The sequence below is a fragment of the Didymosphaeria variabile genome (assembly GCF_027946475.1).
Source record: "Didymosphaeria variabile strain IMI 356815 chromosome Unknown scaffold_9, whole genome shotgun sequence".
NCBI classification, from domain to species: Eukaryota; Fungi; Ascomycota; class Dothideomycetes; order Pleosporales; family Didymosphaeriaceae; genus Didymosphaeria; species Didymosphaeria variabile.
The window spans coordinates 214,147-227,157 of NW_026611628.1; the positions used below are offsets into that span (position 1 = coordinate 214,147).

Below are 13,011 nucleotides of genomic sequence, written 5' to 3' on the forward strand. Positions count from 1 at the left end.
ACTTTTTGGCGCGTGGCGGGGCTGTGGCTGTGGTGGCGCAACCTCCGCAGCTCCCCCGAAATTTCCAGGGCAACGACCATCACTCACAGAGCTTCCTCCACGACCCCGCTACAGCTCTGCGACCGCGTGGGAGACCGCTGCAGAACCTGGGCTGAGTTATACTAGAACAATCTACGCAACAGCCGACTTTTCCAGACTCAAGGCCTTTGCAACCCGCTGCCATGGACCGTCGACATAGCCCCAAACGTCGCAAGCTCGACAACGAGGAATTCTCGGTAGCTCCACGGCCCAAATTCCAGAAGCGAATGCACAGAGACTCACCCGCATCATCACGATCGCATACTCCAAGGCCCCGCGAGGATGGCAGCACACCACACCAGAAATCCTTCGATGGGCCTGAAGCCATGGTGGAGGACTTCGACTCGATGGCGCTGGATCGAGACTGGTACGGCGGAGAAGAGAATGGACACACCTTTGGCGATGACACGCACAATCCGTTTGGCGGGGCAGAGAGCACATGGCAAGACGCGCAGAGAGAGGCGGCGCTTACTGAGAAAAAGCAGAATAGCAGGCAAAGCGCAAGAGCGGTACAGAAGCAGAAGGATGTGGATGCATGGGAGACTAACCGGATGCTCCAATCTGGTGTGGCTCAAAGAAGGACTTACGATACCGATTTTGATGACGATAACGAATCGACACGAATTCACATTCTGGTTCATGATCTGAAGCCACCTTTTCTGGACGGAAAGAGGGTCTTCACCAAGCAGATAGACCCTGTACCAGCAGTTCGTGACCCCCAAAGCGATATGGCAGTGTTTAGTCGAAGAGGAAGTCGGGTTGTGAAGGAAAAGCGGCAACAGAAAGAGAGAACCAAGCAAGCGCAAGAGGCTACGAATGTCAAGGGCACTACACTAGGTAACATCATGGGCGTAAAAGAGGATGACGCAGATAGTGCAGCGCCTGCTCCAGGAGTAGAAGAAGGAGAGAACAAGGGCGGCAATAAGTTTGCCCAGCACCTCAAAAGCAACGAAGGTCAGTCGGCCTTCAGTAAGAGCAAGACGCTGCGAGAGCAGCGGCAGTATCTCCCAGCATTTGCAGTACGTGAAGATTTACTCCGCGTAATACGCGATAACCAGGTCATCATTGTCGTTGGTCAAACAGGATCTGGAAAAACGACGCAGCTCACCCAATTCCTCTACGAAGACGGGTATGCGGACCATGGCTTGATCGGCTGCACACAACCGCGACGTGTCGCTGCCATGAGCGTTGCGAAACGTGTGAGCGAAGAGATGGAGGTCAAGCTCGGTGGAACGGTCGGATATGCTATTCGTTTCGAGGACTGCACTAGCAAGGACACCAAGATCAAGTACATGACAGACGGCGTGCTGTTGCGAGAGTCACTGAACGAGCCGGACCTCGACCGATACTCTTGTATCATCATGGATGAAGCCCACGAACGGGCCCTCAACACTGACGTGCTCATGGGCCTCATCAAGAAGGTCTTGTCTCGAAGGCGCGACCTCAAGCTCATCGTCACCTCTGCAACTATGAATTCGGAGCGCTTCTCGCGATTCTACGGTGGAGCACCGGAGTTCATTATTCCGGGACGGACATTCCCTGTCGACATACAGTACTCGAGGTCTCCGTGCGAAGACTACGTCGACAGCGCAGTCAAGCAGGTCTTGGCTATCCACGTATCTCAAGGTCCTGGCGATATCCTAGTCTTCATGACCGGTCAAGAAGACATCGAGATAACCTGCGAGCTTGTTGCGGAAAGGTTGAAATTGCTCAACGATCCGCCCAAGCTGAGCATTCTACCTATCTACAGTCAGATGCCTGCAGACCTACAAGCCAAAATCTTCGACCGTGCTGCTCCTGGAGTCCGCAAAGTCATCGTTGCAACCAACATCGCAGAAACAAGTTTAACTGTCGACGGCATTATGTACGTAGTCGACGCCGGTTTCTCCAAGTTGAAGGTTTACAACCCCAAAATGGGCATGGACACCCTTCAAATCACACCAATTTCACAAGCGAATGCTTCACAGAGAGCTGGAAGAGCTGGACGTACAGGGCCGGGAAAGTCCTTCCATCTCTACACTGAGAGAGCCTTTCGTGACGAGTTCTACATTCAAACAATCCCAGAGATTCAGCGTACGAACCTCGCCAACACGGTCCTTCTACTCAAGTCGCTGGGTGTGAAGGATTTGCTGGACTTCGACTTCATGGACCCGCCGCCTCAAGATACAATCACCACATCTTTGTTCGACCTCTGGGCCTTGGGCGCACTCGACAACATCGGCGATCTCACACCCCTGGGCCGCACCATGACAGCCTTCCCAATGGACCCCTCGCTTGCCAAACTCATCATCACGGCAGTAGAATACGAATGCAGCGAAGAGATGCTAACAATCGTATCCATGCTCTCCGTCCCAAGCGTCTTCTACCGCCCCAAAGAGCGCCAAGAAGAATCCGACGCCGCGCGCGAAAAGTTCTTCGTCCCCGAATCCGACCACCTCACCCTCCTACACGTCTACACCCAATGGAAAGTAAACGGCTTCTCGGACGGCTGGTGCGTCCGGCACTTCCTGCACCCCAAGGCGCTCCGCCGCGCAAAGGAAATCAGAGACCAGCTCCTCGACATCATGAAGATGCAGAAGATGGACCTCGTGAGTTGCGGCACGGATTGGGACGTTATTCGCAAGTGTATCTGCTCCGGGTACTACCATCAAGCTGCCAAGGTTAAGGGCATCGGCGAGTATATTAATCTCCGCACGAGTGTGACTATTCAGTTGCATCCTACGTCTGCGCTGTATGGGTTGGGATATTTACCTGATTACGTGGTGTACCATGAGCTTATCCTCACGAGCAAGGAGTACATGTCATGCGTTACGTCTGTCGATCCGCACTGGCTTGCGGACTTGGGGGCCGTGTTCTACTCCATTAAGGAAAAGGGGTACTCGGCGAGGGATAAGCGTGTCACTGAGACGGAGTTTAATCGTAAGGCGGAGCTGGAAGCCCAGATGGCGGTGGATAAAGAGAGGGAGGAGCGGAGGCTGGCGGAGGAAGAGGCCGGGCCGGTGATTAAGAGGCCGGGCGTGGGTGCTAAGAAGGCTCAGGTGGATGGTGTGGTTAAGAAGCCGATGCTAGGGAAGGGGAGGCGGCGAGGGTTTTAGGTTCGTGGGTTCACATAGACTGGGTGATGCGATGGCGGGCTGCGAGGTGATAGGGATGGTGGAAGGAGGGGGCGGAAAGGGGGTTGAATTATACCCAGATAGATCAAGACTAATTTGAAGGACTTGCAGGACTTGCAGGGCTTGATGGTGATGATGCTGTTCCTCACCACTTGACTCGAGCTCATCTAGTCTCCTCCTTTCTTGTTCGTCTCGCCTTGGTTTCAGATCTTCATCCGTCCATGAGTCCATTCCGGTTTACTTTTGGTAGTCCACGCAGACGCAATCCAACGCCATGTCAACTCTCCGACAGAGATTTTAATCCACCCAGACGATCCCACCGCCCACATAGCACATTGCCATCTTCTGTTTCGTCCCCAAGACGCAGACGAACGCCATAACTGGTCTGAGATGGAGTTTTCAGTCCACCCAGACGGTCCCACCGCCCGCATCGAATTTTGCAACGATGGATTTTAATCCCCATCATTTGGAGTTTCCATAACTTCTTTTAGACCGCAGCGCAGCCTCGAAGAGTAGTGTGGAGAAAGTAAGTTCGTGAATCGAGCGGGTTTATATACCCTCCCCGATGCACATGTCCATTCTCATGATCATTGCACTAAGGTGGTGCGCTTCATCACTGAATAGTTGGAGCGAAGCACGCTATGAGCGGGATGGAGGTCTCAAGACGAGCGCACAGCCAGACATACGCGGTCCGGATGTTGCTTTCAGTGCCCAGGACATGGATACGGAAGGTTTGGATTTTAGACCACACCCCAGCGGCAGGTGATTGTGTAGAGAAGAAGTCTAGGAGGATAATAGGGGGGGTTTATATCCCCTTCCCCGATGCACATGTCCATTTTCATGGTCATCTTACTGAGATGGTGCGCTTCATCACTACGTTCGCGAGAGGAGTACTTGCGAGTAGGATGTAGGTATCGAGACGAGCGCACGGCCAGGCATCGTAGGTCTGGGTGATTCTTTCAGTCCCCAGGACATGGATACGGAAGGTTTGGATTTTAGACCACACCTCAGCGGCAGGGAGTCGTGTAGAGAAGAAGATAGGGACGAGAATGGGGGGTTTATATACCTTTTCGTCCCCTAAGACGTCATTAGAGCAAGGTGCTGCGCATCATCATCGTTATCATCATCCCTTAGGGCAGCTTTGAAAACCCACGGTGGGCAACATGCTTTTGGTTATCTCGGCGTTCCCACCGCCCAATATGACAGATTGCGAAAGTCCCTTTTTAGACCAAAGACATTCGTAGGATGCCGCGGGTTTTAGACCACGAAGTAGCCACGAAGTAGTGTAGAAAATAGAAGACAGGCCGAGAAGGGAGTTTATATACTTCTCCCACTTATGAAGTGGACGTGTTCACGCTTGAGGTCATTGAAGCAAGATGGTGCGCTTCATCACCGCGTGGTCCCGAAGAAGCAAGCGAAGGTAGAACTTGGTCCAAGGAAGAGCACGCCGGCCACATCATCTATGCTGTGAGGTTCTTGAGCCTCCAAGACATGAAGGTAGCCGAAGAAGGTTTTTAGACCACAATTGGTCCAGTATGACAGTGTGGAGAAGGAGAATAGAGACAGATTCGAGGGGGCTTATATACCCGAGCGAGGAACAACAACTTCCTTCTGATGTTGTCGATCACCAGTTCGCAGTGATACATATCGTCAGCACTGTGTATATCGGTACAAGGGAAACACTCTACGTGCTGAGTTCGTGCACCACACGAGGCCGCAAACATGTGGCTTGTGCACCTCTTCTTTAGTCCAAGGCACATCTTGACCTCTTCGTTATCTTTTAGACTACAGTGTAGTTATCAAAGAAAGTGTAAAGAAGAAAGAAGTCGGGTCCGGCGGGAAGGGATTTTATACCCAACACAAAGACCGGCCTGGACTCATCCACACTCCCAACCAACGAGTTGTGATGACGATTAACATCAGTATCGTGTCGATCCAAAATGACATGTTGGAAATGGCTTGAAGGCCACGCGACGCTTCCGACATGTATTGCTTCCAGCATTGCTTCTTCTGCTCAAGACATGTGGGTTGCTGGTTGTTTTTTCCAGACCACAGAATGGTACAGAAAGATTGTGTAAAGAAAGAACTTGGGAACGGAGGGAGGGAGAAACTTATATGCCCAGAAAAAGAGATGATCTATATCTTCTGGTTATCTTGGGCTGGTGGTAGTGCACTCTATCATCATCACCATATCTCATAGAAAAAGGCTAAACTCGAGCTCACGCGCGCCGTCCCCAGCGTCTTCCATAGTTCTGGGATAATTTGGATTCTTGGACATGAGTCCTTTTGCTTGCGTTTTTAGACTTCGCAATAGTCCAGAGGGATAGTGTAGAAAATGGAACGGAGGTTGGAGTGAGGCAGTTTATATCTCCCAGAATAGAGAGAGGCCACCTGTTTTCGTTTGTATCGCCGATTTCTATCGATGATGCGCTCCACCAGCAGTTTCATTGCTCTAGCAATGGTGTACAAGCTCTTTTTGTCCACGAGCACCACACTCGCCGACATTGAACATCGTGAAATTTGTTTCCCAGTCCCGAGGACATAGCACCGTTGTACGCTTCTTTTGGATGATGATTGAGTCTTGCAACTATGTGGGGGGACAGAGCGAGGGTTAGGTAAGGCGTTTATATACCTTTTGGCACGGCTCGTCATCCGAGATTGCACTCTCATCATCATATCGTGACGTTTGTAGGCTTGAACATCATCATCACCGGAGCGTCGTCAATATTGAGAACGGAAACGAGACCTACAAGTCACAGAAAAGCAAAATGTCGTCCTTTAGCTTCATTTTCGGGCCGTTCCAAGGCCAAAACAGCCATTGGAAGAGCGCTCACCAACTTTAGTAACAAGACATGGGCGGTTGTGACAATTACTTTTAGTCTACAAAAGCATCCTGCATGATCGCGTAGAGAAGAAAGGAGTCTCAAAAGCGAAAGTATTTATGTATCTTGTGAAGACTCTGAGGACTTGCGTTGTCAGATGTGGATGATGCACCTCATCATCATTGCATCCAGGGCCGGCGTGGTTGGCTCGGTCTAGCGAGGGAGGTGCATGGAACCTAAGGAAAGCACTTTCGGTCGCACCAAAAACCGGACATTCCAGTCCTGGAACAAGATTTCAGTGCCAGAAACCAATCCCCACAAATATCGAGCACCTTGTTTGGAAATTTAGTCCGAAGACATAATTTGGTTGAGGTTTTGTTTTTAGTGCTGTCTTTGGCAATGACCGTGTGCAGAACTAATCTATGGTCGACTCGAGGGTTTATATAGCTACAGTAAAGGCTGTTGGTTGAGCGGATACTTGGAATCATCAGTGATGTGTAGTGAGTGTCATTATCAGCAGTCATGCTGCACGGAACTTCAATGGGGGACATCTCAAGTACTCCTTGAAACCGGTAAACTTAAGCTGGGACAGTTGCTTTCGCTCACACAAGGGCGCCACCATGCTTCGCTTCTTGTTTATTTTGAAGAGAATTCGCGGACCACGCGGCCATTGACAGGCAGCCTCGGTGCTTTTAGTCACTGGTCATGTACTTGACCCTGCAATCTTTTGGATGCTGCGAGCAGCGGTGGTGTGGAACAGAAATACGTGGTGAGCTAAGGGATTTATATACCCCCGGAGTAAGGCTTCGGAAACATATACAATTTTCATCAGAGACGCGTGGTGGGTTGTATCAGCCGTTGAGCCTGCGAGGCTGAGAACGGTGATGAAAGTTAATTCAAGCACGAGATCGTCGGTACAGTCACTTCATATATTAAGCGGACCAAGCCGTCAGTACGCTCTCGCTTGTCTTTCAGTATGAGCTTCAAGGGCAGCGCAGGCATATGCCCGTTGAGATGTTTTTAGAGCTGGTAACGTGGGTGTTGCGCCGTAGGTATGCAAGTGTCGCAGATAATGGTGATTACGTGGACGAGAAAGCTGCAGGAGCTTTCGGGGCTCAATTGTCTAAGTACCCAGCGAGGGACTCCAAGTCCTAGAAGTCTTCCCGGTCTCTATCTATGAAGTAGCAGTGAAAAGCGTTCCCATCTATGTGTCGTCGAGAGACTCTATGAGTTGAATAGGTCCGGAACTAACTCACTTCGTCTAATTTGCACGGACGTAACTATGGAAAGGTGGTATTTCGGTTTGGTGTGCCAATGTAAAGGCATGACGTGTCGGCCCATTCGACTTTAGAAGCTCCAATATGTACCGCGCTTGGCCATGCTTGTAGAGTTATCGCCAGTCGTGATGCGTGTAGACGAAGCATGTGGTAGCTTGCAGGCATCCAAGATATACGGCAAGAACCAAACAAAGCACTTCTGTATTCTAATCACTAAGTCGTGGCAGTTAAAGACATTGCATGGGTTGCTGCTAGTACTCATATTATACATATCTATTGTATATTTCGAAACAATTGTAGTCGAGTGCGCTGGAACCCTCTGGAGTCTCACAACTCTGTATACTTCGATCTATCGAAGGACGCTAGCTGCTCACCCATGCAAGTAATGACAACCTCACCAACAGAACTCCATATATTCCTTCCGAGAAAACCTCTGTAGAGCTGACTATGTACTTCCTCTTTCAGCCAAGTAGCGAGTGACTCGGGGTGGACGACCTTCCTGTTGGGAGGCTTTCCTGTCCACGGATTCAGTGTGCGTATCGGTATGCCCGCTGGTGATAGGACTTGGTCCTCTTCTAGTACGGAGCCGATTACTTCCAATCGCAGAACTTCTATCTTGCAGCCGTGTCGAGATGATGATCGAGATGATGAACTCGACGCTGTTACAGGTTGACCACATCGTAATACCCCTCGATCGGTCAGGAACCAGAAAAAGAAGATATTGCACGCCGTCTTCATTCTGCTCCGGTCCTGGTGGCTCTGAAAGAAGCCTGATACGCATCTATTCTCCCATAAGTCTGGTCCGCACGCACGGAAAGTGAGTGTCACTTCGGGGATGACCTGGGGTAGCTTCCAGGGCATTTGAGTCCATGTTGGAAACCAATATCTTTCATTCGCAATCAAAATTTCGACTTCGTATTTGATCATTTTTTTGCTTTCCAGGAGCTTTGACTGGATAATGGTCTGTTTGCGGATCGATTTGCTGGTGAGTAGAAGTGAGGCGAAGGGTCGCTTGTAAGCGACATCTTCTGTTGGAACCAGAACTCCCTCGGTTAAATAATCTTTGAGAAAGGGGATAGGTTTGCGGTTGAAGTTCGACGACACTTGAGAATGAGATGGATTCGTGGCGGGTGATAGAATGACCAAATTCAAGATCATATCGCGCAGCTCCTGTGGGAGGCCGAGTAACGACGCCATTCTTTCGGATGTTTATTCACTTAAGTCTTCTTGTAGTAACAGCGTAGAAGTGTGATGATGTTGTCGGCAAAGGGCAGAGTGAAGAATTTCTATTTCTACCACACAGTATATAAGATAGCGTTGAAATTAAGTTTTAATGATCGAGCGCAAACGTGGAACGAATGGGCGTGTACTGTGGTTGGGGCTTCTTCTGACTAGTCGTACCAACGGTTGGGACCCACCGGCCCTCAATTGTTCGCTCAACAATAAGTCTTTCCTGCTATGCAAACATCCACATTGCGGCGCGGCATGGCCCCAGACCATGTCCATTCTTACTACTCTTGCTAAGGAACAACGGATATCTCCACGTGAAATTTGGTCAACCTTTGTATCATAGCTTTCCCCACGAACGTTGCCTTACAGCACATGATATAAGTCCCGAAAAAGATCCATGCATGCTTTTCGCAGGTCTTCGTCACCTATGAGAGGCTTAACCCAACATCATAACGTCTGATGTTTACTTCGGTCTCAGGAGCATATAATCTATGCACCATCGTTTTGATTCACTCAAGAAAGGAAGAAGATTTGGGAAGTCTCGAGTAGTAGAAGTGAGCTAGGATTCATTCCCAGCAGAGGGGATGTGTCATGTAATAGATTGACTTTGGTTGCTAATGTGGAGATGCAGCACGCCGCCGTGAGCATGTTTCCACATGGACCCAGGCGCTGGTCGCTTTTTGAGACAGGTCACGTCTGCCACCTCGATCTTCCCGTTCCAAAGGCCATGTTATTGGATATCGTCGTCTTGGGAGCTCACAAGACGGGCGTCAAATCAAGGCGTTTTGTTCGTTTTATTGCACAAGCCCATGCCTCTTCTCGGTGGCTCTTTTGAATGCCCTGAAGATTGAACAAGGAGCGTAGGAACCAAAATAAAATGCTGCAAGTAGGGAGGCTCTTTTCCATCACTTCGCAGCTGCCACATGTCCATCTCAACATTGGTTTGTGAAAAACAGACGCAGGACAACTCAGTGCCCTCTAGCTTTGAGAAGCAGAAGATAGGGCTCCATCGATGAAGTGATGTATGAGTTCTAGTACCCGTACCCTATGTTCAAGAATCTTCCCTGGAGAGGCAGAGCACATGCTCGGCTGCATCTTTGATTTTAGGCCCTCCAGGAGAACAACGAGTGTAGAGCACTGATAGCAGCAGAAGCAAGGATTTTATAACCCATTACAAGGTCAGTCGAAATCTATATCTCGTGGTTCCACGGTTTTCGAAGTGCAGCTAGTTCCATCATCTGATTTGAGAGATTGATCTCGAAGATCCATGAGGCTTTGGTCTTAATAATTTAGTCGCAAGTGCCACGTACCATGTCGAATTGCATTCGTGATGGCACAGAAGACATACTTGAGCTTCTTGCAATTTCAGAGTCTCGTTATACAGAAGAAGAAGTGTGAAGACTTGGAAGATGGCATAAGGAAGACTTCTACATGCGAGATGACAGGCTGACATATGATATGGCTTGCAATTTTTCTTCATCTTGAAAGACGAAGCAGACAACGCCCATAGAGCTCTTTACTTTCTTCTTTGGTAATTTGCCGCGATCCGAAAAGAGACAGCCATCACAACAAGTCATATGTTTCTTTTGGTCTTAGTTTCAACCCATCAAGATTGGCGAAGATCATTTCAAGTCCTTGAGTACTGAGAACGGAGGATGTAGGGGAATTCAGAGAAACCGGCAAGAAGGAAGGGTTACAACCCAAAGTAGGGCTTGCCGTGATTCATTGGTGATTTTCAGATGGTACTTGTAGGCCTAGCACGCGATCCTCATAGGAATATGCGCATCTTATCTGTGTTTTCAGTCGCCAAAAGAACTTCCAGCACAGTCATGTGAGGTTGATGTGGTTGGGTTTTATCCCCAAGACCATACTTGTTTGTTGACTTCGTTTTAGTCTTGGTCCTCGCATCTACGAGAGTGGAGCGCGTGTAAAACCTCAAGGAATAGCACATGAAGGCTCTTGTATACCACACCTGTCGCCGTTCACGATGCCTTTTTGATGCTGATTCTCAATGCTAAAACCTAGTGTGAAGGTCCCGTGCATGATATAAGCTCTTTCTCTAGTTTCCCGGCCCTAGAGACAGCCAGCAAGACGTCGAAGCTGTCGATCCATGTTTTGAGCCTCCAGTGCCATAGTTTTGACGAACCCCATCTTGAATCAAGCGCCACTCCAGAACGATCGACATTCTGTCCTTCGTGAAGGTTTTCGGCTTGCAGCAATCATGTAGGCAAGGACGTGCTTCTTGTGTTGTCCCAGCGACACCACAAAACACATGGTCCTGTTGGTTGGCAACTAGTAGGGTCGACGCAGGAAACTATTGATGTAGCTAAACAACAGGCAGAGGCTTATCGACGCATACATCCTTCTCTAGTTATCGTCTTTCAATACCATGGCTAGACTGCACGGTCTTTTTAAACCTCATGCTATCGATACTGAGTCAGACACTAACAATTTTCCGTCAGAATTTCCAGGCTCCAACACAAACATACGATCGACAAGAATCTCTTAGAAGCCACACGTGGCAGAGCGACATAAAACGTGGTAGCACAATCTTATAATCTCCACAACCATGTAATCACGCGCTTTCGATTTGTTCGACCTGGAGGAGGAAAGCCACATTCTTGATGGGGTTCTCGATTTTGGACATTGCCTACTCCGTCGATAGAGGGTTTGGTAGAACAAGCGGTAGGCAGAGCCACATTAATGCGTTTTTGCACAATTTTGTTTCCCAGCTCCGTGGTACTAGACATGTCTAAGTTGTGATAGAGAGCCACGCACGGCAGACACACATACCTGTGCATTGTGACCATTTATGTTTCCCGACTCATGGCACACCTCGTTACCTAGTTTAGAGATGAGCAAGACAAAAGCACATCGATGGATGGTCCCTCGGTTTCAGTTTCGGCGCCATAAATTCGATGGATTTGTCTTAGTCGTCAGAACTTCCCAACGGAGCGACAGAGTCACATGGTAGCCTTATCTTTGGGCTTCAGCCCGCAGCGCCATATATTGCACGTACAAAATCTTGTGAGGGCTCTAACACGAACATATAGCTATACTAGTCGAGGGTTTTCGGGCTCCAGCACATAGAACAGCACAACGGCCATTTTGGAGCCAGACGGCAGGCAAAGCTGCATCGCGCAAACCCTCGGCTTATTTGGAATCCAGTAGCATGGGATTGTGTCGTCTGCATGTTTGTTCGAGTCAGAAGACGGACTCACATAAGCACTGTTGGGGATGCGTTCAAAGTGCACAGAACCGTGAGCTGGACACGCTGGCACTTGTTCGAGACGAAGGGCAGTCCACATTTAGAGTCTTTGCTTGTTTTCTTGATTCCCGCGACATGTCCTCTTCCAATGGCACTTTGGAGACACGGCCCGGACCACACACATCACAGTCCGCGGTGTCGCATTTTAGTCTCCAGCACCATGAGGTCGATTGAAATGCTTTGTGTCTTTATTGAAACACACCACGGAGCAACATGAAATACTGCAGAGTGGTTGTTCTCCAGCTCCATGAGCCAGTATTGTGGCCTTTTGTAGAGCAAGAAGCCAACCACATACATCGCATTGCGAATCAGATGTAGAGCAAGTCAAAGCTTCCACACCATGGGATTCTCATTGACCCACTTTATCCAAGCCAACCGCAGATCCACACATGGTCAGCAGTCATGCTGAGTTTTGCCTCCGTTCCATAAGCATGGAAATCTGTGTCTTCAGGAGCCACTCGACCGACCACATCGAGGTCCTGTCGGAAGGCTTCAGCCCCCAGCAGCATCTTGCCGTTTCCTTCGTCTTTCATAATTCGCGGGCAGACAGACGTATGTATCAACCCTGATTAGTTTCCCGTCTCCAGCGCCATTTGCAAATGTTTCTTTGGTTTTGTTTGGGCCACAGGCCAGAACGACATGCGCAGGGATCTTCTGACATTTTCAACTTCCAGCGCCATTAAATATTCGGAAGGAGGCTTTCGGAGAGCACAAGGCAGCCACACATGGATGGCCCATCTGCGGACTTTCTGTCTCTAGCACCATGATCGTTCCGTTCTTTGAATTTTGGACGCACAAACAACGGACACATTATATGAATGTCTCCCACTTTCAGTCTCAGTCCAGCACCACATAAGTTGCTTAGGATTATCTTTAGTCCAGACCCACCGCAACCCCACATCGGCAGTAGGACAGGATCATTTTGGAGAGCGCGGAGCAGACACATTGAGGCTGAACCTGCGCGATTCTTATCTCGCGCAGCATGCATCAGCCTCGCTTGCAATTTTGAAGGTACACAGCAGGTTCCATAGAGACAGCAAGTGAGGCATTTCCAAGCTCGAGCACCATGCGTCGATTGGCTTTTGAATTGGAAAACACACAGCAAAGACATGACACGGCAGCACGTCACCTTCAGTCTCAGTCTCCGTACCAGATAAGGCGCTTAGTATCAGGCTTACTCCAGACCCACGGCAAACCCACATCAAAAGTAGGATGGTGTCTTT

At 49.4% G+C, this 13,011-nt stretch overlaps 1 protein-coding gene across 1 annotated transcript; it reads left to right on the forward strand.

The window, feature by feature from the left end:
• Window positions 1-221: 221 nt before the first annotated feature.
• PRP16 (DEAH-box RNA helicase prp16) lies at window positions 222-3,173 on the forward strand (the record flags this gene model as incomplete). The annotated part of the gene is made up of 1 exon (XM_056220107.1): window positions 222-3,173. One exon carries the CDS (start codon window positions 222-224, stop codon window positions 3,171-3,173), a length of 2,952 nt encoding a protein of 983 aa, XP_056065410.1.
• Window positions 3,174-13,011: the final 9,838 nt, after the last annotated feature.